Source organism: Platalea leucorodia (assembly GCF_965183815.1).
Source record: "Platalea leucorodia genome assembly, chromosome: 1".
NCBI classification, from domain to species: Eukaryota; Metazoa; Chordata; class Aves; order Pelecaniformes; family Threskiornithidae; genus Platalea; species Platalea leucorodia.
In genome coordinates this window covers 39,825,358-39,853,297 of record NC_138823.1, presented here as the reverse complement: position 1 = coordinate 39,853,297, position 27,940 = coordinate 39,825,358, and the positions used below count along the sequence as shown (strand labels likewise).

Sequence of the window (27,940 nt, the reverse complement as noted above, 5' to 3'; positions counted from 1 at the left end):
TCCTCTGGACTCTGGTATGTTTCTTGGTGGGTGGCTGTCAAAATTACAGACTATACGACAACACAGTAAATGAGCACTCTGCAAGTCTTACCTACACCAATTTTGGTTAACTTCCAGTCTAATGTTCACTTTTCGACAATAGCAAGAAATTATTATCCACTATAACCTGACTCTTTCATCCAGAAGTGTTACTTACCCATTTTTTTTCCCAGGATCGCTTCATGCTATTGCTAAAAAATAAAAGACATCCTTTACTTTGTGAAGAAAAAACACATACACCAAGCCTCAGACTTAAAGTCTTGAGGGCTGCACCTTCCCGTTGCCCTGACAGGTACATTTACAGGTATTGGATTTAAGGCATTCTCTCCTCAAGACTCTAAACAGCTTAATAACTACCATTCTGACTTTTCAGATTCCATTTTAGAAATGCTTAATTCTCCTCTGGGATTTCTGGAGCAGTCAGCTTTTATTGATGGTTGCATGCTATGGAAAATCCCTGTACAGTTGCTGAACTTGTGTTTACACTGATTAAGGCCTGTGTACTTCATTAAAGATGGAGGTGAAAGCAGCTACAGACACAAAAATACATTTGACAAACCATTGTTTGCTCTCCCACCAAACCTGTATCAAAGCAGAGACTTCCACACGCAGGCCAGAGACAGAACGAAGCGGACGAGGGCTACACGATAAACGCCAGAAGCAGGTAACCCCGCTACCCACAAGTACACCCGCCCGGAGGCTGCAGGCAGCGCAGAGCACCGCCGTGCGGCAGCGGCGCCTCCCCTCAGGCCACCGCGTACAACCCCGAGCGGAGGTGCCGCGAGAAGGCGGCAGGACTCAAGGAGGAGACGGCAGGCAGGAGCTGCGGCAGGACGACTGCCGGACCAGTAACAGCCACCAACGGCCGCTAACGGCAGCCGGGCGAGGACCCCTCACGGCACGACCAGCCCCGACGCTGCTGCCAACGGCCGCCCCCCGCGCAGGCGCACTGTCTGCCCCCGCTGCTCCCGGACGCACGCGCAGTCGCGCGGCGGCAATTTAACGTTCTTTCGCGCCCCCTCCCCGGGCGTTCCCCAGCCGCCCCCCGGAGCATGCGCACTCCGTGCCCGGCGGGGCGGGGGAGAGCGGGACGGGCTCCTTCCGCCTGCCCCCCCCACGCGCGCGCATGCGCACTGCCCACGGGGGCTGGCGGCGGCGGGCGGGCGCGCGCGCGGGGCTGTTTCCCTCCCCACGTGACATGGAGGCGGGGACGGGAAGGGAAAGGTCAGTGGCGACGCCGGTGGAGGGGGAGCGGAAGGTCAGGGCGCCGCGGAGCGGAAGTGGGAGCCGGAGCCCGTCCGCCATTGTGGGGAAGCGGAGCCCAGAGCAGCGGGGGAAGCGGCGCTGCGTCCGGCCGGCCGGCTCCTTCCAGCGGGAACCCGATCGGCGGCGGCGGCGGCGAGCTCAGGCGGCGGCGACGACAATCAGGCGGCGGCGGGGAGGAGGAGGAGGCGGCGGCGGCGGAGGCGGCGAGCGGCGCGGCGGGCGGGCGGGCGGGCGGGCGAGCGGCCCCGGCGTGCGGAATCACTCGAGGCCCAAGCGGAGCGGAGCGAGGGGATCGCGGCTCCCCGTGAAGAATGTCAGCCACCAGCGTCGACCAGGTACCGGCCGCGGGGCGGGGGGGGCGGCCGCCCGCTCCCTGCCCTTTCCTCTTCCCTGGCCCGTCGTTAGCCCCGGCGGGGGGGGCGGCGGCCGGGCGGCCACCTGCACCTTCCCTCGTCGCCGGGGCGGCGCGGTTCGCGGCCTCCTCCGTCCTTCTCTCCCTCCCTCTTTCCCTCCCCGCCGCCATGGGGAGCGGCGATCAGTCAGAGCCGGCGGCGCCCGGGATGGCGGGCCCCTTTCCCAGCCCCGGCAGCCCCTATTTATAACCGCTGATCCGCGCCAGAGCCGCTCCGCCTCCCCGCCCGCAGGGCCCGCCGGCGCTCAGCCCCGCGCCTCCCGGCCCGCCGCCCAGCCGGCTCGGCGCCCCCGCCCGGCCTGCCCCTTTGTGCGCTCTCGTCGCCCGAGCCAGCCCTCCCCGGCCGGGCCCCGCCGGGCTCCCGCGTCCTCTCCCCGCTCCGGGAGCGCCTCGGTGCCGGGCTTCCCGCGGCGCCCAGCCCCGGCTCCTCTCCCCTGCTCACCCCCAGTTCTCTCGGGCTCCACCTTACCGCATCCTTTCTCTTCGTGCCTTTCTCTCTCCTCACCCACCTCTTCTCCCTTCGGGCCTCCGCTTTCCGCTCCTTTCCCTCGGCCTCCGCTTCTTCCAGCTCTTCTCCTGTCTCTCCCGCCGTGCGCTGTGCTTACACTTTTTTTTAGTTGGTTATTCAGGGAGCTTAGAGTTTGTTTTTATTTATCTTTGCTAGGCCTCTGCTGGCCTGTCTTTCTGCCTGGAAGCTATTCTGTCTTGGTCTCTGCTTCCTCCGTGGGCCTCTGCCACTCTCCAAAAGTTTTGGCCCTGCAGTCTCCTGCCCCCTTTTATTTTCTCTCTGTGCCTTTAATGTTTTGTTTCTTTTGTTTCCATGCATGCTCTCCAGTTTCCTTTTATGCACTTATTTCTAGCTCAGTGATCTCTTAGCTTTTCATTGCTCTGTCTTCCACGAAGGCTTCTTCTTCCCAACTTTTTTTAGTTCCATGTCTCTTGTTGGTCTCTGCATGCCTTTGTGTCTGGGTTAGATTCGTTCCAAAAGATGAGGTGGTTGGGGTTTTTAAGGTTACAGAGATTTTTCTCTGGTTTTGGGAGAGGGAGGTGACTAACCAGTGCAGCTTTAGATGGAGCAGTGCTAAACAGTCTTACGATAACTCTGAGACAGATGCACGTAAAAGCAAGATGGAGGTGGTTGCCTCCTAAACTTTCAAACCTCTGAATACTGAGTTTTTCAGGACTAAAAATTGTTAAGAGAGTAATGGAGCCTGGAGACCCACTCATGCTTAGTTGTACAGATGTGGGAAGATGAACTAGATTTTCATGGGCTAGCATTTGTTTTTCTAAGCTATTTTATTTTGCTATAGAGGAATTAAGGATACTGTAACTTGTACTCTTACAGTGATTCTCAGTGCATGACAGATTAACAGTGTTTTGTAATGACTAATCCTAAAAAAAAAAAAAATCCTCCTTAAGGTATTATTTCCTTGTGTGAAAGCTTCGTACAGACTGTATCATTTTCTCAATATAATTGTCTAGATGAGGAATGTACAAGTCGTAGTTCAGCTTACAATATCACTGTATATTCCTTTGTATATCTAAGAAGCAAGGTGTTGTAGGTTATTCTCTGATAAGTAGCCATCAGTCAACTTAAGAGATGACATATGATAATGAAGTTCTAATGAAGTTCTAGTACTGGCAGTAATCTTAAGCTACTAACTTTCTTTGTTCTTTTACTTTATGCTTTGTGTATTGCTTATATTTCTCGGGAGGGGGCAATTAAAATTAATTTGTTGTTTAGGTTTTCAACACCATCGAAGTGTCACATGCTGTAAAAGACTAGATAATTTCACCAAAAAACATTGAAATAATTTTAAGTTATAAAATTATTTTGTTGGGTTTTTTGGTAATATTTTGTATTATTTTATATAATATAATATTTTTATAATAGCATGTGTTTAATAATATTTTAAACTGATATCTAAGTTGAAAAGAGCAGAATTGGCAAATAAATGGAATTACCCTGTAGTAAACATTAAAGGATTCTAACTGAACTTGCTTTCTCTTTTTTTTCCACTTTCTTATATACAGAGACCTAAAGGACAGGGAAATAAAGGTAAGTTGATTCCTTGTATTTCTGTATAAGTCTCTAATATTGCTGTTTATGGAGGTTAATTTGTCTTCAGACAGTCGTGGGAAGAGAATGTAGCTATAGGATGTCTTTTATTTCAGAGCAAGATGACAGGAAATTGTGTGCCAAAATGTTATTTCCCAGCATTTTTACTGTGGCACAGCGGTACATCAATTTAAAATGTTATATTTTGCAAATGAAGATTAGTGTCAGAAGTCAGATGATAACATAGCTATTTCTTTTTAGCTGGATTTGTGATATGCTTGTATAATCTCTTTAACAGTACACCTTGGGCCTTTCTGTGCAGTGAATAGAATCAGTGTACCAGAATCATCAGGAAGAATCTTTTGAACAGCTTCCTTAGCTTGCGAGACAACAGCCACGTGACTGTTTAGTTACTCATATCTGTGAGCAGAACACATCACCTTCCTTATTCTCAGAAATTTTGTGGGCTTTTCTCTTCATTTTAGTGTCAGTATGCAATATTTTTTCAGTGTTCGTAAGCCTTCTGCTTTTCTACTTTTTTCATGTTTCTGTCAACATCTTAGTTTTAAATACCATACTCAATGGGGTTTCTTCTCTCCCACAGAAACAAGGAACTAACTACTTAATATTCTTCTCTCTAAAATTCTTGGCAAGTCTGTCATAAACAGCATCTCAGATTATATCTTGCAATTTATTTCTCGTCTGGAATTTGTTATCTTTGATATAAAGACTAATATTCTATTTGGGAATTCTTTTTGCCTAATCAGTACACTTGTGCCCATTTAATTCTTAGGTGTTCAGCAAGCTGAGCTATAGAATAGCATGCACACAGCTACCTTTGTGTGTTAATATGCTTATTATTTCTTCATGCAGATAAGAAACTTTTTTTTTTTTTTTTTTTTTTTTTTTTGGACCTCTTGTACTCTTTGCCCCCCGCTGTTTGTTATCTGAACTAATCTAATTGTTCTCTGTGAACTATCATTTAATGTTATCCGGAGCGTACTTATTCTATTATTCTGTCTATCTGCAGATTATCCGCTGTTTATTACATATATCACTTACAAGGTGGCACATGGTTCCTGAATGTTGCTGAATTTGCCCTGTTTCTTTTAATTTCTCTGCATTCAGAGAAGAATGAACTTGTGTTTACCTCCCAGACCTTCTCAGTTTGGTCATTGTTGAATACTTGTTCTCTCATATTCTAATACTTCTAACTTGTTTTTCCCCAAACTGGAGCTTATAACTATTTCTTTGTGCCTTTGAAATAGTTTGTGTTTATACCTTCCATGTTGTCTTTAAATGAGAAGAAAAGTCATATTAATTTCAGCAAGTAGTTTGTGGCTTCACGTTCTTTGAATTACCATATCTGAGTTTTAGTGAGGTAATTGAGATGTAGCTATTAGAGAATCATACAAGTGTTTTTTGAACAGTACTCCATATATATGAATTGGAGTGGAAGTATTAAGCATTTCTATTTGGGTGTTATGTTGCAGCTTGTTTAATAGCGAAAATGCACGAGTCAGCTTTACTTATTTATGTTAGTATATTTTTGTGTGCTATCATTTGTAAATGCTGCAGAATGTTTGAATCAAAACATATCTCTTAGTGTGCTATCTAAGGAAGAGATTTTTGCATTTCTGAACTTGGATTTTTATGGAGTGCATCCTTTTAAATAATGGATACTTACTATGTATTCTTTTGGTGAGAATATGACCTAAATGAAAACTATAGTGAAACAAAACAATAATCTCCTACATTCTGTTAAATTATTTGGTATAACATCTATTTAATTAAACTAAGTTATGATTTAGCATTAGATTAAAGGGCTGGGAGATTGAAGATGGTAGCATTGTAGCATGAGTAGCTGGCTTTGGGTTAGACACTTTTTCAAGTGGATAAATTAAGTCAGTATCAGCAATCCTTACTGACCACATGTTAGCAGACAGTAATCTTTTTCAGGTGTCATGATAGGTCCCAGCTTAAAGGAGCTTTGAGGGAAGATGCGATACTGAGTTAACAGACTAATCTGAAGTTGGTTCTGTGCATAAGAGTAATAACATTAAAGAGGATGGTAAAAAGGCTACTGTCCATATGTCTGGTAGAGCATATGAGAGAATGGGAGTGAGCAGTATAAGGGGTGTATGCATAGAAATAGAGTATTTTTTGTATTGAAGCAAAAAAATATTAGACCTGCAAATATTATTACGAGGTAGCTGATTTGTATTGTCTAGTAAAATGTTTTTGATGCTTTATTCTAGTTGATTATAAATTGGCGTACTGTACCCGTTCCCTTGACCAGAATTTGTGGGATTGAAGTTTTAGTGTGTAGAACAGTACTGTCCATCTGTTGTGTTGGATATTAACGTCGGTATTTCAGAGACTTCAATGAGGAAATTATCCTATCTTGAAGGTTTTCTTACTCTAGTTGTCAACTATTGTACAGTTGAAATAAAACATCAGAACTGACATCAATCAAATGATGTCTTACGGAGGGGTGGGGAGAAACTGGCATTCCTGAAACTCCTTTTTTTCCCTTTTGTTTGTTGTGCCAGCGTATCGCACCTGTCATAGGAAATGCTGACTTGTGTTTACACATATATATGTGTATAATTTTTGGTTTTGTAGAAAGTTTAAATGTAAGCATTAGGTTTAAAACAAGAATTAAGTGTTACATGTTTCTTTTAGCATCCTCCACATTAATCATGGTGTAACGGCTTCTTCTAATGAAAAATTTATTCTTATGCCTTTGGCCGTCCTTTGTGCATTTTGCAAGTGGTTATTCAAAGGATAGTAGCAGTTAAAAGAATGTAAGCTTTAAGTTCCTTTATTTGGTGAGTTGTTTCTTCCCAATATCTAATTACATTGTATGTTTTCACAGTGTTTGCGGAAGTATATGGTATATTCAGGGTTGGATTGATACAGATATTTTTAGTAACTGTAGATTAGTTTCAATTAGTATTCTTCATCACTGCCCTGTTTAGTTGGAACACTTAATGTGAGATTTTGGGAATGAGGCATGCATCTTAATCTGTTTGCTACTGTTAAATGTGTGTGTGGGCTACATTCTTCGTTATTAACACAGTCTGTAAAGTTAGAATGAAAAGCCAAAGAAACACACTTCTAGTGATGCTGTTTCACTTGGAAATGTATATGTTTAATAGGAAAGATGTTGGTGTAGAACTATTTTGTGTCATTGATTTAAGATCTCAATACAGACAGAATAAGAACGAAAATACATTTACCAGAGTATTCTATGTTAGTTGTAATGGCAAACCAAAAATAATTCTGTTTTAAGTGACCTTTAGATACCTCTGAAACAATAAACACAGCAGATGCATGTTTTATGAAGATCAGCTGTCAGTATGAGGAGATTAATTTTGGTATGATTCTAGTCTTGACATGCAGCTGTTTATTCCTTTATTTGTGGTTGCATGCTTTTAAGAAACTTGTATGCCGCCGTCTATGTTTTTCATTATACCAGAACTGTATTTGAGAATTGTGCTTTCCATACTATTTGGTTAAGTCTAAGCAATGGACGTGGCATGGACAAAAGATTTTGAGGCTCATCCCCTGTGTGACTGGGCCAAATATAAAGAGGAATATAGTGTTCCAGCTCGTTAATATGTTACCGTTGTGTGCAAATTCAGGATGATTAATGACCTTAACTGGAACTCTTTATTTATGGAAATCCTCCCCCAACACCTAATGTTAATTTAAATTTGGTATTTAATTAGGAATATTGTTCTATCAAGTTTTAAAACCCATTGTGCTCACCATTGCTGGTTAAATTTGGCTGTAGCTAGTATACAAACGCACTGTGCCAGTTTGTAATAACTGAAGTGTCAAGTGTTCTGACTGTTAAAACTCCAAGAAGATATTCAAAACATGAGTTGCTTTCTTCCTTCCCAGATATTTGCTTTGAAAAAAAAAAATCTGTTGTTCTGTGCTAAATTATGAATTTTTAGCTCTTTTTACTGCTGTCTGAAGTTAATAAATTTTTCCTGAATCTTGGTTATTCCTTGTGATTATATCTATTTCTTTGTCATTTTTTTTTCCAGCTAGTTTCATTCCCTGAAGGCAGTTTGTTTTAGAGATGTTAAAGTCAAATGTGAAAAAAATGGAAGTGACTTGGTCCAGGCACCACTTGGTTTGCAATGTGAACTTTGGGTGGCAAAAGAAAAAAAAAACAAAACAAAACAAAACAATGATACAGAAAAAAACCCCACTCTTAAACACTAACTCCAGCAAAGTTGAAGGTTTAGTTACATGATTGTATATACTTTTAAGAAGCCTTTGCTAAAAGAGGGAAGCTACAGAGTCAGCTCCTAACTCAGTGTCTCCAGCTGTCAGAAAATTTGCTGATTGGTTATAACTTTTGCTGTTATGGTTTCTCAGTGCACCTTACTGATCACTCCAAAACTTTTTTTTTCCTTTATTGAACCTATTTGATAAATAACAAAAAATTGCATTTGCCAAAGCGGTAATTTCTTTTTGAGAAGAGGTCTTCATCTTGAAGTTGTGTAATTGCAAATTGCTGGGTTAAGTCCATGTTCTGCTTTGCACCATGGGAAACAGTGGAACTTAGAAATTTGTGCAATTTCACTTTGTTTGAATAGTAGCCTGGGGGAGGGTGGAGAGACGCTTCAAGTAGCTGGGCAGCTGGAAAATCCCAGGTAGGTGTAATGCCTTAGATGAAATTAAAGGTAATAGGAGACCAAGAGGAGCACGTAGGAAGAGATTCCAGCATATAGTGGCATATATGTTGGGAAAGGATTGTAATCGCCCTTGGGGCCTTTAGCTCTTGTTTCTGTCTTTCTTTGTACTCTCTGAGCTTTAGAGATGCCACTAATGCAGTACAGTATAATATTTATGTAGGAAATACAGAATTAAATAGCTGAATAGTGGTGCCCTTCATGGTTGTCTTGGTGGTAACTGACTTTCCTCCTGGCAGGAGAAAGCTGTATGTTGCAACTTTCCCTGAACCTGTTAAATATGTCTGATCTGGTTGGTCTGCAGATTTGCACTTGGTCTGGTACTTCTGGAAACGCTGGATTTACTGCCTGTGCAAATAAGATGTGCCTATAGTTTTTCCTCTGTGTGTGGAGCTCAGGAAAGAGTAAGTCAGGAGTAGTCTGCTCTGGTTACGATCTTTCCAGACCTCTCCTGAGATCTGATCGGGATCATCAACAGAATGAGCTATTTTCTTTAAATTTAACGAAGTGGTGCTTAACAATAGTATGTTCAGTCTCAACAAAGCACAAGTAGAAGTATTTCAATGTACAGGCGATTAAGAAATGTTATCTAGATTAAAAGTGCATCATAGATTTTCCAGAGAGTATAGCTAATACAGATTTACTTTTAGTTTCAGTACAAAACGGTTCGATTCATCAAAAGGATGCAGTAAATGATGATGATTTTGAGCCATATCTAAGTAGTCAGACAAATCAGGTAAGTGAATATTGTTTACTATCTTGAAGTTAATTTTGGAGTTCAACTGACTTCCAGACTTAATTAATTTTTGGATGATACTTCTTAGCATTACTTACTTGCCTGAATATTGTATCTTGTCTTATCATATGGTATCGTAAACAAGTAAAGTCTTCTTAATAATTCTAGAAAAGATTCAGTTAAAAAGCATGCTCTGATGTCTCCTGCTCTTGCGCTCTGACTTGAGAAAAATCAGACACAAGAAGCTTGAGGGAAAAAAACAAACCCCAAAACCCAACCCCCAGAAACACAACCCCACACCTTAAATTTACAATGAAATCATCATATATTGGATGCAGTTCAAAACAACAGTTTCATTGGCTCTGAGAAAATATTAACTGCTTGGATGTGATTTCCTCTGAAGCTGATAGAAGTAGCTCACAGTTGATGGCACGATCGATTGAAGCTTAATATTACTACAGCTTGGTATAAGTCTTTTTGCCAGGAAGCTAATGACTTATTTTTCAGAGCTGTGAATTGTCTGTCTAGCGAAAGTTAATATTCATTAAGTGAAGTTTGTAAGTTGTAGTGGTCTTGAGAGAGGAAGAAAGTGCAAATTATTAAAAGACTTCGAGAATTTTGCTTGCGTTCCCATTTTTTTCAGATAATACAACATTAAGGGAGTGTCAGCTAGGGGATGATAATGTGCAGTTTTTTCCCCAAAACATCATCAGAAGTTGTATGGGGATAGTCCTTCAAATGTCTTGGAGCTTTATCTTCTCAAGAAGTAAATGCTGTGGAGTCTTGGGAGTGGAATTTGAATTTAGCTAGCAAACTTTGTTCTGCTAGACCACAGATTGCACTTAATGCCCATTCTCAATAGTGTGGAAATCTTACGGTTTGATTGTTGTTCCCCCTGAAAAAAACAAGCATCCTTACATCCTTTTCACTGTAATATTCTGGCAGGTGTTTCCAATTAGAAGTGAGAAATTTGACAGAAAACTAAGAATACCAAAGCTTTAAATCATAGTTGTGGCTATTTTTCTGTATTTATGAAACTACAGTTGTTATGACTTGTTTTTTAAAGTAGCTTGTTATTTTCTTGATCCTGTTGACATGGAGGCATTCTAAGCCTAGCTCAGTAACTGAAAATAAAGTAATATATTAAAAAAAAAAAAATGGGGCTTTTTAGTGCTTTGAAAAGGTCTCTTGAGGAAAAAATGGCCATATCTAGCAGATACCTTGTTCATCTTTTGCTTTGGGAGGAATGGTGGAAGTTACAAATGCATTAATATAATCCTTAAAAATGTTTTGGACTGTATTACAGGTTTTTTTTTCCCTGAGCATAATTGTCTATATTGCTGATTTTTTGTTTTATTTTCTTGCAGAGTAACAGCTATCCACCAATGTCAGACCCATATATGCCTAGTTATTATGCTCCATCCATTGGATTTCCATACTCTTTAGGCGAAGCAGCATGGTCAACTGCAGGTGACCCTCCAATGCCATACTTGACAACTTATGGACAGATGAGTAATGGTGAACACCATTACATACCTGATGGTGTATTTAGTCAACCTGGGGCATTAGGAAATACCCCTCCATTTCTTGGGCAGCATGGATTTAATTTTTTTCCTGGGAATGCAGACTTCTCTACATGGGGGACAAGTGGATCTCAGGGACAATCAACGCAAAGCTCTGCTTACAGCAGCAGCTATGGCTATCCACCTAGTTCTCTTGGGAGAGCCATAGCAGATGGACAGGCTGGATTTGGCAGTGATACTCTGAGCAAGGTGCCTGGGATTAGCAGCATTGAGCAAGGCATGACTGGACTGAAAATTGGTGGAGATATGACGGCTGCTGTAACAAAAACTGTAGGTTCAGCTCTGAGCAGTACAGGTATGACAAGCATTGCCGCAAACAGCGTGCCCCCAGTTAGCAGTTCAGCACCTAAACCAACCTCATGGGCTGCCATTGCAAGGAAGCCTGCTAAACCTCAGCCGAAACTCAAGCCTAAAGGTAATGTGGGCATTGGGGGCCCTGCTGTGCCACCACCACCTATAAAACACAACATGAATATTGGAACTTGGGATGACAAAGGGTCAGTGGTAAAAGCACCCCCAGCCCAACCAGTACTGCCTCCTCAGACTATAATCCAGCAGCCTCAGCCATTAATTCAACCACCACCACTGGTGCAAAGCCAACTGCCTCAACAGCAGCCTCAACCACAGCAACCACAACAGCAACAAGGACCTCAGCAGCAGGCCCAGCCTCACCAGTTGCAGCAGCAACAGCTGCAAAACCGCTGGGTAGCTCCTCGTAATAGGGGTGTGGGCTTCAGCCAGAACAACGGAGCTGGTAGTGAGAACTTTGGTTTAGGTGTTGTATCTGTCAGCTCCTCACCTTCTGGTGTGGAAGTGCACCCAGTGCTGGAGAAACTAAAGGCCATAAACAACTACAATCCCAAAGACTTCGATTGGAATCTGAAGAATGGACGTGTGTTTATAATCAAAAGTTATTCAGAGGACGATATTCATCGCTCCATTAAGTACTCTATCTGGTGTAGTACTGAACATGGTAATAAGCGCTTGGATGCTGCTTACCGTTCCCTGAATGGAAAAGGCCCACTCTATTTACTCTTCAGTGTGAATGGCAGTGGACACTTTTGTGGAGTGGCTGAGATGAAGTCTGTTGTGGACTACAATGCATATGCTGGTGTCTGGTCTCAGGATAAGTGGAAGGGGAAGTTTGACGTCAAATGGATCTTTGTCAAAGACGTTCCCAATAACCAACTGCGGCATATTCGCTTGGAAAACAATGACAACAAACCGGTTACCAATTCGAGGGACACTCAAGAGGTACCCCTAGAAAAAGCCAAGCAAGTGCTTAAAATAATTGCTACTTTCAAGCATACCACCTCAATCTTTGATGACTTTGCACATTATGAGAAGCGTCAAGAAGAGGAGGAAGCCATGCGTAGGGTAAGAAATCAATGTCATTATAGTAGCTCTCCTGTTCTTTCTGTTTTTGGAAACCTTGTTTTTCAAACAGCTGGAATTTCTGTGTGCGAGTGTTGAATCAGAAAGTGGTGCTTTTTACCCAAGGTGTCTGTACTTGATATAACTGGCTCTTAATGAAAAGATTTAAGTTCTTGTAACTTGTTTTGCTAACACAGGCATGTGTTTAACCACAATACTAACATAGGCTTGCATAAGCGGACTTCTAACATGTTTTACTCTTCAGAGTAAACAAAAACTGAACTGAGTGTATTTTCCGTAACTGAAATCTTCTAGTTTAGATTTTTACGGTTTCTGGATGTCAAAAAAAGGACCTGAAATTACAGGAGAGGCTTACTTTATTTAACATAACATTTCAATTCAATTCTGCGTTAAGAAAATGTTAACAGCATGATTGCTGTGAAAAGCAGATTTTCCCCTTGATTCAGTTTGTCATTTGAACAATTGTGAAACACAGAAGTGATACAGTGATGATTTAGAATAATTTTTTGGACATTTCTGATAATGCATTTCCTAAAAAAAGTAATGTGTAGTTCACTTCTGCAAAGAAAAGTATACCTATGATAAATCTGTAAAGAAACCTTTAGTTCTGGAGGTATTTCAGAAAAACAGACAAGGGAAAAAGGCATTTTATTTAAGCTGTTTTGTAGTACTTGTCTACTTTGTCTTGTGTGTACTCTCCGTGCTAATAACACTTGTGTTCCCCACTGGCCACAATATTTACTTTTGCTATATTTATTTTCTTTCCCGGCTTGCTAGTAACTGTAAATATATGATTTGTCTCATGGTTAGAAACATTTCAGGAACTATTGTGCCAGTCGGATGATGTGCAGGTATTCAGAAATGGGAGTTTGCATCAGTGCAGTTTGGTAATAGTGGTCTCCATTCATCCTATCACACCACCTACTGAATAAAAAAACCCCGAAAGTCTAGAGTTTATGCTAATTAGGAGCCTTGTGGGATGTGAAGTCCTGAATTTGTTCACTTCTTGAAGCTGCCACAGTTCTGGCTGCGTAAGAATTTCACCTGCTTCACAGCCTCCTTGCTTCTCTTAGGTTTCTAGTACTGCAGTGGTTCCACCCCTCTTGTACGTTCCTAATCCTTCAATACACGTTGCATCTCCTATAGACCAGTGTCGTGCACACCTGAAATCAATTTTGTAGTTTTATTGCACAACTCTGCAATAAATTGTCATGTTGGAAGTCTTTTATTGTTTGGAGGCAAGATGAATATCCCAGTTGGGCGTGTAATGCCTTTTGATTTTTTTTTTTTTTCTTAAAAAAAAGAAAACTGAATGCTCTAAGTCAGTATTGTTACTTCCATGCCATCTTGATGATGGAAGGATGGGCCACATTCTTAACTAATATTCAGTGTAAGGGGAAAACTGACTTTTTCAGGCTTTAGTAAAACTTCACTGTGATTTTGGTAATGTTTCAGAAGGACTAAGGTTATCGTGTTTCTCTGGAGCCTTCATGTTTCAATATTTTCTTAAGTTTTGATGTTTTAAGACACCTCACAAATAACTGATTTGCTTCAAAAGTATCTACTTTTGTGAAAAAACTTACCAAGGGAGTCATAATTCAGACATGCCCTAGAAACTCAGGAAGATAATGTGTTTTATTTGTGGTTTTGTTCCCTCTGTAGTAGATGAAAGCCACAAAGTGTAATGGAGAGGGGGAACATAGGTTATTGGTAGCGTTTCTATGTATGCTAAACTTAAAATTCAAAGTACTAAATTCAGCATTTAGTAGGTCTCTAACTAGATGACTGTGATTATGTATATTTGTGTAATAAAGTAACATTACTGTTTCCTTTCATATCTTCAGGGAAACATCCAGTATCTGTATAATTCCGGTACTGAACTCTGCATTTCTGTTAACAGTTACCTTTCCCAGTACTACTGGGAGAAAACATACTTGTCAAGATACTTGCATAGTAGGCATTGATTCTTCTACAGCATCATACAAATTGGTTTTGTGGCAAATTATAAAAAATTACTTTAGAACTGCATATCTAGTTTTGAGGTTTTCTCTTTGTAGATGGATTTGAGATATGCTTTAAGCAAATGACTATGTACTTAAAATACAAGAAGTCCAAATTAAACTAACGACAGCTACTGAGAGTTCATCTTTATCATTCTCTTGTGATTGAGTGTTGATTTTAAACCTCTAGGTTTCTTCTTTTATCACACAGTGTGCAACCAACCCGTCTTTAAATTGTAAACACACAGTTGTTAACTCTTATGATTCAAGAATAGTTCGGAAATGCAACAATTAGTATTGTAAGCTCTGGTTTATGGTTAATTGAGTAATCCTTTATTACCTGGTGCCAGCTAGGCTTTTATGGAGCTGTATTTAAATTAGTACACTTTCTACTGCCAGTAGAACTGTGTAAATTAAGTTCATGCCCATTTTTTGTGGCAGCTGTGGCAATCACTTTGTTTCCAGTGTTTCTGTCATGAAAAATGTGCTTATTGCTGTTAATAAAATATTAAATGCATCAAGCAGCAGTAATCATTTACATGTTCCTTAAAGTTCAGTTAATGTTTTTTTGTTGCATAGGTGGTAACAAACTTTCATACAGCCAGTGATCTAAACATAGTAAACAGTGTATGATTTATGGATTTAATTTACTTTATAACTGTTCATCATTCCAGCTAACTTATTTTAAAATAATTGGTTGTAAAAGTTTAATCTTAACAACTCAGGGGGATCAATAATTAATTTCCAATATGACCTAGCAGTATGTTTTATTAAAATATGGCAGTATACTTATAAAAGTGCAATGAATAGTCTGTGATTAACATGAAACTTCAGTAACTTTGCTATTTGATAAAGGTTACTTGCAAAAGACTATGGATAGTCTCTTTAAGTGTAAATTTTAGAACTCTAGTGTCTACCACTGTTTGATGTGACCCTGGTGTGGGTAAGGTATCTACAATTGGGGTTGGAAACATATTTGTGCAGTAATCATTCACACTATTCTTACGGCTCAGGTTCCCATGTCCTATTTTAAATGTACAAGTGCTGTGATCTTTCACCGAAGGAGCAAACGAATCAGTGATGTTTTCCATGAGTTCTGTCAGTAGTGTATTGAAATAATCTGAAATTGCATTAGCCCTTAGTTTGAACTGCTGCTTTGTGGTGTAAAAGTGCTTATTTGTGTGCAGATTATTTAAAAACATGTTTGATTGTCTTTCAACAGAAAGCAGTAGCAATAAGATCTAAAAAATGGAACAGAAGTCTTAAAATATGCCATTTAAGAGCATGTAATTACGTTAGGAAAATAAATGGTATAGAAAAAGAAAAAAAAAATCTGTATTCATAGTTATGTGCCTGATCTTCAGTAAATATATGGATCAAAATGAAATGTGGCTCTGATTAAAAACACAGTTGTTGGAAGATTACAACTTCCTCACCCTCAGATGGTGACTTGTTAACCTGCAATTACCAGTTGTTCTAGGACTTCTTTTGGTGCTTTTTAGTGCAGAATTCTACTTTTGTAACACCTAATGGAAAAAAAAGATCATGGTTCTACATAACTGTAGAATGCTTCAGATGGTTTTCTTAGTGAGATAGTTCAGAAAAATAGTTAATTTTTATCCATGGGAGAAGATAGAGGAATTCAGTATATATTTGTCTTTATCTAATTTGCATTTGGAATTTTTACTTTTTAGGAAGCCTTTAAATGGCAGGTAAATAAGCATTTAAAATGTTAGCTTTCTTCTATTGTACTACATGTCTTGTAATAGGAATGCTGATATAGCTAAAACCTTCTGACTCTCAAAAGGAGCAATTTCATTTTTACCCCCCTCATTCTGATACTAATGTAAGTTCTGTTTCTCTGATAATTAGGCCATAATCAGGCTGCGGTGTTAAGTAGTGTGACTCCTTTCCACTCCAGGACATTGCTGACTTTATGCTTGAATTGATATTTCTTAAAAATACCTTAAAGGAAGGAGGGAAGTGAGAAAGCATCCATTAAGAGTGAACTGGAGACAGTTCCTCCTCCTCTTACCCCCCAACCATCAACTACTAGGTTATAATGTCAAAGTCAGATATAGATACATCCACAGTCCTGGTACAAGTCAAGGAAAACAGGTAGTTGACCAACATTTTTAGTGTAGTTAAACCATAGTCGTACCAGACAACTTTTTAAAGTTTGTGTGCTTCGATCTAAAAGAGGTTCAAAACAGTTAATGTAACATCGTCTGAGAAACGTATGCATTTCCTGTATGCTTTTGATGATGTTTCAAGGGCCATTATTTTGCAATTTCCTTGAACTTGATGTTTATCTACAGTTTCATCTTTATAAATAAGTGATATTGCAGGTCTCATGTCTGTTGTAAGAAAAACCAGTATGGTCAGAAAGTAGAAACAGAAGATACGTGTTTGCTCCCTTGATTGTGAGATGAATACGTACCCCTGGTCTTGGGAGAATATGGTTATTTGGAGCTAGAATAATTTTAGACGTACTGATCCAGAATTTTCATCCCATGATTGTGTGCTTATTTGCCATGTCTTCATGTGCTTTTGCATCTTTAGTCATTTGGAAACACTTAAAAGTGACCTGCAAGTTCTCTTGTTATAGACACATGGATTTCAAAAGTGCCTGTTTTCTGTGCATTTGGTAGTCAGTTGTTTCTGTTCAGAGGTAGTGTTTAGAATTTATTACAAGATGGCGGTAGTATGGAGAGGTCTGGATATTGAAATATGGTATCGTATAGAGTGACTGCGGCAGCATTTGTGTAGTGGTGTGGCCTGCCTTTCTCTAGCAAGGGAAAAGAAGCTGCAGCAGGGAAAGTGCAGCATTGGACTGTTGAATGAAAGAGATGGCATGTGATTAAACTCACGGATGGTCTTAGTTTATAGCAACATTTGTATGGATCTTGTAGTGTTTTTCTTTTTGGTTTGAAACTCCTACCTGCAAAATCAAGCCTGCGGAGTCCTTTTTACAGAGTGGATTTAAATTCTCTGACTCTGGGACTTGAAAAAACAATTTCCCCTGTAAATTAGGGACCCCTATTGGAAAAGCTAGGAATATCAACCAAATGGTTTACCTTAATGCTCAAGAGACCAGTCATTTTTGGAATCTAATTCTTTAATGTTCTTAAATATGAAGGTAGCTGCAAGACAAGACTTCAAACTTGAATCAAGCTGGATCAGTGACCGCTCCACCTTTTCTAAATTCTCTGTCTTTTAAGTTGTGGTTTTTAAAGCAAAGGAGTAATTATAAATCTCTTCTTCCAGAGCAAAAGCCAGAACCTTGAGTATACATGAATAGCTGTTAAAATTCATGCGGCAGCCTTCTGCTTCTTGCCACATCTCCTCAGATCGCACTGCTCTATTAAGAACAAATTGCCTAGAACACTGGTGCTTTTTCTGCAGTTTGCAGGGAAGAAATATGCCTGCATATTGCAAGGAAGTCGCAACCTGTGTGCCTCTCCACACAGTACTTCAGCCTTGCTTCACTGGTTCGTGCCACAGATGGGCTAGTTAGCAGAAACTTGAGTGATGATTGCTGGTGGTGCTTTGCTGGAAAAAAAATGACACTTTGAAACCATACAGATCTTGCAGATCTAGTAAAGCTGTTTCTGTAGATTCAGTTGAATGAGGATTGTTTAAGTTGTGCATCAAAACTGATTGGCTTTAATCTTCAGATTACTAAAATTCAAATCGGATGATGACCTGTTTGAGCCCAGTTCTTTGTGTGCACCTTTTCAGAGGTCTGGTAGTGTACTTAATATTGACAGGTAACTATAATTACTGTTTTGCTGCTGTACCTAGGGATTATAGTCAATTGTGAAAAAGCAAACATAAGCTTGCATGTTCATTGCGCTTTCATATAGAATATAATGAGAAACCAAGGTAAAATAAGTTTATGTTTCCTCATGGCAGACTGGAATTTAACTTAAACATGTGCAAAGAGCATGAGTGGTGAGGCTTAAAGAAAAATTGTCTGAGAAATTCTTCCCCAGTGTATTTTGTAGGCCCTGCAGTGGATGTAGTTTCCCTTCAAAGGCTACTATAGATTCCTTAGCAGAGCAATTAAGTAAGATCTTGTTGTTGTTGCCCATAGGCATCAGAAAAATGAACAAAGGTGTCAGAGTCATCTTTCTGCTCCTTTGCTGGCACAGTGATCATCCCTGAATGCAATTTCCATAGATGTAGTTAAAAGCTATCTGTTGTCAGTCTTCAAAAGACAATGTTATACTGTCAGCATTGTTAACAAACAATAATGAGGATCTGGAAGCTTGATAATTTTGTTTTTTACTTTTTAATGATCTTGCTGAAATGGCTGTCTTATAACTAATTAAAATCTGATATTTCAATATGTAACCATGTACAGCACTGAAAGGAAGCACTTGCTTCTTGTAGTTAGAGTTGGCCAATCCATCACTGAAAGGATCCACCTGGGAAAACAAGACTAGAAGGGCTTTTCTGGCTCATGGAGTTGAAGTTTGGTCTCTACAGAGCATTTCCTCGTGTGTTTTCATATGGTATCTTTAAAGTAGTTAGGTTTCTTTCCCCACCTCTGCCTTCTGTATGTTTGTACCGTGTTATTTAGTGTGCTGTGGAATTTCAGATGTGGATTAAGTTCTTATTGCCTTTATCGTTACCATAATAAAGTAATATGGTCTGTCCACGTTCCACTAACAATGCATGTGTCTGCTCAAATTTGAATTTATTTACCTTTTTACTGTAACTTGTTCACATTTTTAATGTAGCTAAGTATGTTTCAGAGACTGAAATAAGTAAAATGCCATCAAAACTAATAGGAAGAATAAATAAATTAGAAGTCTAGGTCTCATAGCTTTTCAGACTTTCTTAATATTTATATGCTTGAAAGCCTTATTTACTGTCTGGATTTCAAATCATCTGCAGCAGCAGGGTCTCAGATGAGTATTAACTCGTAAGGCTTACTGGGAGGAGGAACTGCTCTGGAGTTGTAAAACCTCATTTGACTTCCTGTGTTGGCTTTGATTTTTAATTTGTGCCTTGTAGTTTTCACGTTGGGATAAGGAGTAGGAGAAAATGTGTGTTTAAGGAGGGGATGGCGTGTCCACAGGAAAAATTTCTAGGTCCATGTAAGGCTTCTAGAGATCCTTCCCATCTGATCCCTCCCTCCCATCTTCCCAGAATTCCCAAAAGTGCTTCTCAGAAAAATGTACCTGGTTTTGAGGTGATCTCTGTCTTCAGGAGATTTACCCTTCAATTTAGAATTCAAGAGTGAGAAGTTAAAAAGGACCTTTATTTTACATGATTTTAAAGTTTCAGTAATGTAGTTTATGTTAACAGCCAGTGAGATCCTTGTCATAAATGGAGTAAACTATTTCCAGCGTTTTTCAGTTTTCTCAGTAATCTGTTTTTCATTGTGGTTCTAAAGCAATAAGGTCAATGCTTATGCTGTCATAGCTGTAATGGTACACCGGGGTGCAGTAAACTGCAGATTATGGCTGATGCTATTAGTAAATGAGATTTCATGGACTTTGCTGTGGCTTCTCACCACCTCTACAGCTGTCTGTTCTGCCTCTGCCAGGTGTTTCTGCCCATGCAGCGGAGTTGGCAGAGGAGATGCATGCCTGCGCCTCACTTCACAGAATGTAGTCTGACATGTTAGCTTACATTGCAGATGAGCTGGGCTTTTAAGCTGAAGATTAAATTGCAGTTTGCAGTGAAGCGGCTAAGATGTGCTACACATTCCCTTCTGAAGCTGCTGTGAGAATGCTGCCTCTTGGGAGAGGGGCAAAGCAGACAGCTTCAGGCATGAACGTTTTAAACATTGCAGTAAGAAGCAAAAGTTTGGCAAATTCAGGAAACGCTTTTGTTGCTTTGGATTTTGAAATTGTGTTAGCATAGAGATTTCATTAAATCTGAGGATAAATTACATTGCAGCTACTTTTCAGCATGCGTTCATTTGATTAATGCTCTGAATTCAGAGAGCTGAAATTTGGAAATAAGTCAGCCTTGCAGTTCAGACCAATTTAACTCCGTATCTTTGTTTGCACTAGATTGATGCATGGTTCCAAGGCCCAAGCATTTTTAGGTTCACCTTCACTTGGTTTTGTCAGTTTGTGTAGAAAGTTATTTGCACGTGTGAAAATAGGTTCACCATGTGGTCTGTGGCTGGCAGGTACCTTTAACCAGCTGATACATTCCCACACTGTTCTAATTAGAATGGTACTTAATTTCCACGTCCTGCTCATAAACTCCCCCTAAAGCCGGGTAACCTCACCCTGGTGAGTTCTGAAGTGAAGCTGACCTTTGGCAGGGAACTTAAATTGACTGGAGAAGCTTTTTGTCCGAGAGCATTGCAAGAGATGTGGCAAAGGTTTTGCTTATCTGAATGTAAGAAATAAGATACGTTGGGTGGAAGGGAAATGTAGTGGAATCCAGTCAATACACTGGAACCTTCCTCTGCTCTGACAGTGGAAACCTGATGAGGATAAAGTCTTCTGCTAGTTTGTCTATAATCACTCTTTATACAAAAACAAACAATCAAACAAAAGCCACCCAAAAAACCAGAGGAAGAATACTTTCTGAGACAGGAAAAGGCAGTGGTAGCTACTGTGATCTGACTTAGAGCTGGAGGCGGGTGTAGTTTGGTTTTGAGTGTAATACCACTACCTGCATTTTGAATAAATCAGGTTTTCTCTCTGTCCGTTTTGCTGTACAGAGTGCCAAATGTCACTGATACCAATATCTGAAGAACATACTGTTCACTTGTATTGAAAAGTGTCAAGATTGTATGCCTGCTTTAAGTATTTAAACATAAATGTAGTAATATGTAACTTTGAGACTACAGGAAGGGTGTGCTGGTGTTGTTTTGAAGCCTTTTTCCTCTATAGAATTCAAAACGGACTTGAAATTTGTAACACCTCCTTTATTTCATCCACTGGAAGCAGTTAGTCAGGATATTATTCCCTTTCTACTTTGAATTTTCATGAACTTAAATGCATTTTGAGTTCAGGGGCTACACAAAACATAAGGTAGGTCAGTTTACTGTGCAGCACTTTGCAACGCAGAGAGAGGCTTTCTAGACAACTCAGTGGTTACATATGTAGTACTTGCAAATGGCAGGAACTGATGATTTTATTTGTATGTAGGTAGTATTTAAAATTGTTAAAATATTGATATTTCATTATTTAACATCGCAGTTTCATAGGCTACTACTTAATAACCGCAATAGTGTTTTTCAGCACTTTGTGCAGTTCTTTTACTTGAAGTCTGCTAATAGTAGAGGAATAATCTGAGATGTGCGTGAGCAGGCTATTTTTGAATGCCTTACATGCATAGTGAGGCATGAGGCCAGTGATGATCTGTTTTCAGCCTAGACATGCACTGTTAACATATCAGTTTGTATTAATGACTGATACTATCAATCTCACATTTTAAAAACAGTATCTTACTATGCAAATACTAGTCATGTCTCTTCGAACTAGGAAAAAATAATTTCTGTCAGAATAGTCCAAGTATCGCTCTCGCTTTAAATATGCTGAAGTTCTGCCCTAGAGAATGTATAATCTTAGATATAGAGCCACTGGGACCATGAGCTGCTTATTATAACCAAGAACTCTGCAAGCTTTACTTTTTTGGTGTTCATCTTGAAGCAATTTGGAGGTCTGTGTTGGAGAGGACTGGATCATCTGCTGTACTCTAATAACCAGTATAAATGTTGTGTGTCCTCTTCTTTCATTATAGTGTCTTTTTGGCAGAATTTATTTGGATTCATATGCTAATATGCACTTTTCCTACGTGGTTTCTAGCATAATGAAGTTTCAGTGTGGTATCAGATAGAGTAGTTTTGAAATAATTGTTCAAGTGCCTCCTGGTTTATTTTGGTTTTCCCTGCTATGTTTATATTCCATTTATAACCTGCTGTGTAATGCAATAATAATAAAAATACTGGAAATGAGTTTTTTGTTCTCTTTTAAATGGAGGAGGGAATCCACCTCTCTTCCATGAAAGTCTTTTAAAACATTTATAAAACGTGCTCAGTTGTACTTATTAAGAAAGGAAATGCTACTGGAAGATAAATTCTTAGTTTCTTAGAGTCAAACTACAGTGTCTTTTTACAGTCTAGAAGATATGTAATGAAGGCAACAAGATACAGTTTATTGACCTGTTTTAATTTTTTTTTTTTCCCTAGAGGTAGTCATAATGCCTAAGTGTATGTTTATCTTTAACAAAGTAGAGAAAATGGAGGACGATGATAAAGCACTGAAAATGTTACTTACTCTGTTAGACTTGTAATACAGAGGAAGAATTTGTTAGTCCCTGGCAGAGATACAGTGCAATTAGTATTTTAGCCCTTAACTGTACAAAGTTGTTTATCATTGTTTGTATACACTTTGTTTCTTTACACCAAATGCAACATCTTCCAATGCTGTGAGGGCTTTGTAGTGAATATGGTCTTGACTGCATCTCAGGCTTGCATTCAAGTGTGGGGTTTTTTTTTTTCCAGCTGTTCCTACCTCACAGGTGTTGCATTTTGTTATTAAAAGTAATTTCTAAAAAAACTATGGATGACTAAATTCTTTTTCTCACCATTTGTGCAATGTGTTTGTATGGAGGAGGAGATACCGGGCCAACTTGTTCCTTTACCTTTTGATCTTAAGCACATTGAAACATTTTATTATAGTGGACTTTGAGATATTTGGCAATATGGTCTTTGCTTTTTCAGGGGTATAGTGGACGGAGAGTACAATATTTAAATATTCATACAGAGCATTTTTTGACAAGTTAAGCAGAAGATTTAGGGTACCTCTTTCTTGCCTTGTTTGTAGGTCCCTTGGTCTCCTTACTCAGTTCACCTTGTGTAATATATTTTATTGGAAGCGATTTAAAAGTAATGTTATAAAACCTTTTCTTTTTAATAGCTGTTTTTGGGAACATATTTGCCTTTTAGTTTGATGTATAATTCTGTGTTTCTTTTTAAGAAGTTGACTTCACGTAGATATTTCATGTTCCTGAAAAAAAGTGAAGCTTTTTCCTTGAATGCTTGTTGCCTGATTTAGAGAAATTGCAAGCAATGAAACTGCTCTAATGAGAGGAAAGCAGATAATGTTGAACTGTATGTATTAACATGATTTTCCTTTCTGTTTTTGTTTTTTGTTTTTTTCAGGAGAGAAATAGAAACAAACAATAACTATATGGAGATGTCCTGCTAGAATTACAACACTAATGATGTAGACTCTGGAAATGCCTAATATGTCTAAGAAGACGTTATTAAAGCTTTTTTCTGCTTAAGGTGACATCTTTGAACACTTTAACACAAAATTGACTCTTCTTGTAATGGTTCTCATCAGTGCATCTGCCCTTATACTCTCTCACCAAACACACTTGAGAACTGTACCTTCGTCAAGCACTTTCTGTCCTGAAGCTTTTACCAGTATCTGCTGTCTTTTGTATTTATGCATCCTAGCTAAGGCACAGGAGACCGAACGAATGCAAGGATTCATTAACTCTTTGAATTTGTTAAATACTAACATTTAACCATTAGAAGTGGTTCAATGATGTGAGATTCACATTGCTTCAACTTAATTTTTTCTTTGTTGTAGTTTTTTTAATTGTCAGTTTTTAGCTATTCAACAGATTAAAAGCAAATCATGCCATATTTAGTCCTGGAGTAAAACTCAAGTCTAAATGTTCATGTGAAAATTATTGTAGTAATCTTTTAATATGGCAAAGCAACTTTAAGCTGCAGTTTAGCCAAATGAAACGTAACATAAAATTATATTAGAATGACATTTCCCTTGTTTCAAACTGTTTGGTGTAAGAGAATATTAATATGCAGCTTGGTGGACACCACCAGTTAATGCACATTTCTTTATTTTTTTTCTGTAACATGTATACTGAAAAAAGTGCATTTGTCTGAGGAACTGTTTGTTTGCTACCACTCAATGAATCTCAGTTTTGAGTAAATGTACCTCAGTCTAAATCAGACTTTTTATGACCTTTATAACTACATTTAAAATAATCTTTAATTCCTATTTCTGGGTGTTTGCAAGCCTGACAGATTGCTATCATGAAAGTGAAAATTTACTCCTCTAGGTGATTCACTAGCTAAATAAACATAATTCTTGTTTAGCAAGCATATACTCTGTTTCTCAAATTTTTTTGTTTCATTGTCCCAGCATCCAGGTGTTTTTTTCCCCTATTCGAAAATATTTCGAGAAAAATGCTTTGATCCATGGAGATGACATTCATAGCCATGTTAACATGATTTTTGTTAGAACCATGCAACAAGAATTTTAGAATACATATTAAACTGGGTAATTCTGTACTAGTTTTTAACTTCTAAAAATTATATCTTTTGTTTCAGTTTATATAGCAACACATTCTATCTGCTGGAAGCGAATATTAAAAAGATGTTAAGCGGGTGTATTGACTGTACAAAATACTGAACAGCCTGTACCAAACTCCAGGGATAGCTTTCTCTTTTTAGAACGGCAATGTAGAAGTCAGATATGTTATAGCTTAAAATAGCAATACCAACTATTATTTGAACATGTTTCATGTCTTACTGTCCAACACAGATGTTTATATTGTGTTTTGAGTCCTACATTTACAGATTCTGGAAATCAAAGTTCTGGAGCTTAAGTGGCAAAGGTTTGTTTTGAATACAGACTATTTTGCTATGTTTTACTTTCTCTCTTCTTAAGCCCCTTGCACTCTTCTAACCTTGCAAACACAAAAAGTTCAGTACACACTTATTTCTTGCTCATTATTTAAAATATTGTTTGAGACTGCAGAGTGGCAGATATGAATCTTAATTTTTACTGCCAGTTTTCTGGAAGCTCAAAAGGGAAGCCACTCCAGTATTTTGAGAAAAGAAGCAATCTCACTTAAATGCAGATGTGTAACAAATAGCAAGTGGGGTAAGGGAGGGATAAGCAAAGTGCATGTTGTAAGAGGAGACTAGGAGATAAAGGTTTCAAGCCCAAACCCTATGAAATTTGGCTTGAGCCCAAAAATGGCTGCTTCCATGCATTTCTGTTTCTTGCTAACAGGTTTATGGCTATTTTTTTTCCCCTCTGTTGGCTGATTTATGGATTACTGCCTATTATTCTAACTGTCATTGATCAGTTGAAGTGGCAAAGGTCAATGTTGTGAGTCCAAAGAATGTAGTCCTTCTGATGATCCTTCAAGGGATCAGCATGTTTCTGCTTCTTTGTTACAAAAATATCTTATGAAAATGCACAGAAGTTTCCAGTTAAAAGAAAGCTACTGTTAGAGTCAGGCATTCAGGAATTGATTGCATGTGCAACCTTAGTTTGCTTCCACTGCAGTATTCATATTTTTGCAGGCTTTGTTAGTATTTCCTGCTTTACCCCTTGCCTCTTTTATTCTAATAGCATGAGCATTGCTCTTGGATTGAATCAGGTTTAGTATAAAATGGGTTCATCACTCTGTTGCAGACTTTGAAAGCTTGGAAAATGAGACAGGATTGTGAGACAAGGAGGTGATCACATTTAGAGAGCTGTGACAGTTCTTATACTGTTTCAGGATTGTTAGCAAATCTACAAATAGAAGAGTTTCATTGCTGATGGTGTTAGTCATGTTGCGACCGATTTGTCGACTGCTGAGAGTTTAGTATGTGCAGCTGAAATTAAAAGGAATTTTATGTGCATATAAAGTACTGTAAAAATAGTATATAACATTGTAAAATCAGCTATGGAGTGCTGTACTAGTTAATGGACATGTGAAACTTCTAGCCTTCAGCTTCCTTATGCACGAGTTCTTTTCCTCCAGAAAGACAAGGAATGGTGCTTAATATCTCAAATAAATGTAGAAATACATTTTTTTGGTCTGATTTTTCAATACAGTGAAGTTGTTGTAATGGCTGCTTGCTAACTTGCTAATGGAGGATTCAGTGGAACCCCTTTTCTGTTCCTGATGCCGCCTCCTTTGTGTCAGCATTTGTTTTCCTGTGATCCACACTGAGCCAGTTCAAGACATTTTCTGCCGGTTTAACGGTCTGAGCAGCTCTCTGTGAGGTTAGATGTTTAGAAGGGAGATGGTGGGAGGGGAAGGAAGGAGATTTGTCCTTCCAGAAGCAGGTACCCACTGTTGAATAGGCTTAGCTGCACTGTAGCTACACACCTATGGGCTGGTGAACCAGAGATGCAGCAGAATGTTTAAAACTGGGAAAGGCTTCCCAAGGAAAAAAAAAAAAAAAAAATCAATTCTGTGTTCAGTGTAAGATTTCGGTAGTGTACAGTGAGAGACGATGTTATCAGACACATTTAGTGATACCAGGAGGAGGGAAGAAATGCTGAGTATTTTCCATTTTGACTACTTTTTCCACTTTGAAGAGACCTGAGAATTCATATAGAAAAGTTATTGCTGAAAGGCTTGTCCTACCAGCACAAGTGGGACAAATTAAAGTTGTATGAGCTTTGCTAACCTTTGAGTGTCTCTTTGTAACATCAGCATCTTTAACGTAGGTTTTTTAGTATTTGACTTTGACAAGAAATAATTCCTGGCAGTTAAATGCTCAAGTTACTGGCTTAAGAAAATCATGGGCGCTACTTTATTTTGAGGGACTCTGATTGGGAAAAACTTTATATTCACAACTAGACAAATTTCACTGCTTCATGTCTTTTGCTATTCTAGGCTTAATTCATCAAATACTTGCTTCTGTACATCCTGTTGCACTGTTTTCTTCTTTTTGGATGCTCTGGCAGTTTCATAATGCACTGTCTGCAAAATTTAGATGCAAAAGCCCCTTGCCAACATGATTCTCGTCCCAGACAAATCTGTGGCACCAAACAAAAGATAATGTTGAGCTCTTGGTCAAATGCAAATAACTTACTATTTAGGAGGAAACATCTTAAATATTTGTCACTGTTTAGTCAAAGTTCTGTTTTTAAGTGCTTTCTATATCATAGGAGAATTTACACACTTGAGTTATATTCCTTAAAAAAGAAGTTTTAAACAAACTGTTTTGATGTACAGGTATCAGTGCATCTTTCCTAGCTGAAACTGAGTTGAAGCAACAGTGTTTTGAATTCTGTAAGTAGCACTTCCCTAAATTTTTCAAAATTATTGGCTGCTCTTTCACCAGAAGGATATTTAAATACTTCAGCTGATTCTGGCGCAGTGAAAATCCAGTGTGGACAGTCTTTGAATTTACTGCAGCAGTGATTTTTAAATGAATAATTCTAGACATTCAAATACAAACCATCCTTTAGGAATGGATTTTATGTTATTTTCAAAGCCATTTCAACTCATTTTTCCAACTACTTTGTTAAGGAAATACACACCAATTTTTCTTGTTTATTCTTTTGCCAGGTGAAGATCCATATAATTTAGTGATAATTCAGAGAGATTGAGAGTAGTTCTTTTCCATTCAGTTGCAGCAAAACCTGATTTAAATTTTTTTTTAGTTTTTGTGTGCATTAGAGTATGGTAACTTAGATGAGAATTCTTTGGCATGAGAATTGACCATTTGATCTTATTGAATTTGTTTGAAAGTTTCAGTGAAAGTAACCTGTTCACATCCTTATTTATTCTATTTTCAGCCTCACATGTCTGCCATAGTTTAGCGTCGGAGAGGAAAGAATTTCTATATGGATCATAGGAATTTTAAGTAAATGAGTTTGGCCTCTTATAAAAATTACAATATTAGTGTATAGCTGACATGTTTTCCTCAAAACATCTGTTCTATACTGTCTGTTCTTCTTTCTATATTTTAATAAAGTGCATTTTAATATGA

The 27,940-nt window shown here is 38.9% G+C and overlaps 1 protein-coding gene across 2 annotated transcripts; it reads left to right on the top strand.

The window, feature by feature from the left end:
* The first annotated feature begins 1,535 nt into the window (after window positions 1-1,535).
* On the top strand, window positions 1,536-27,940 carry YTHDF3 (YTH N6-methyladenosine RNA binding protein F3). Of its 2 annotated transcripts, XM_082318443.1 has the most exons (5): window positions 1,536-1,640; window positions 3,752-3,776; window positions 9,139-9,224; window positions 10,592-12,184; window positions 23,345-27,940. In XM_082318443.1, the coding sequence occupies exons 1-5, from the start codon at window positions 1,617-1,619 to the stop codon at window positions 23,366-23,368; spliced, it is 1,752 nt and encodes a 583-aa protein (XP_082174569.1). In that variant the 5' UTR covers window positions 1,536-1,616; the 3' UTR covers window positions 23,369-27,940. The 2 variants fall into 2 exon arrangements, with proteins under 2 accessions (XP_082174569.1, XP_082174570.1); XM_082318444.1 differs by lacking the exon at window positions 9,139-9,224 and having other exon boundaries at window positions 1,574-1,640.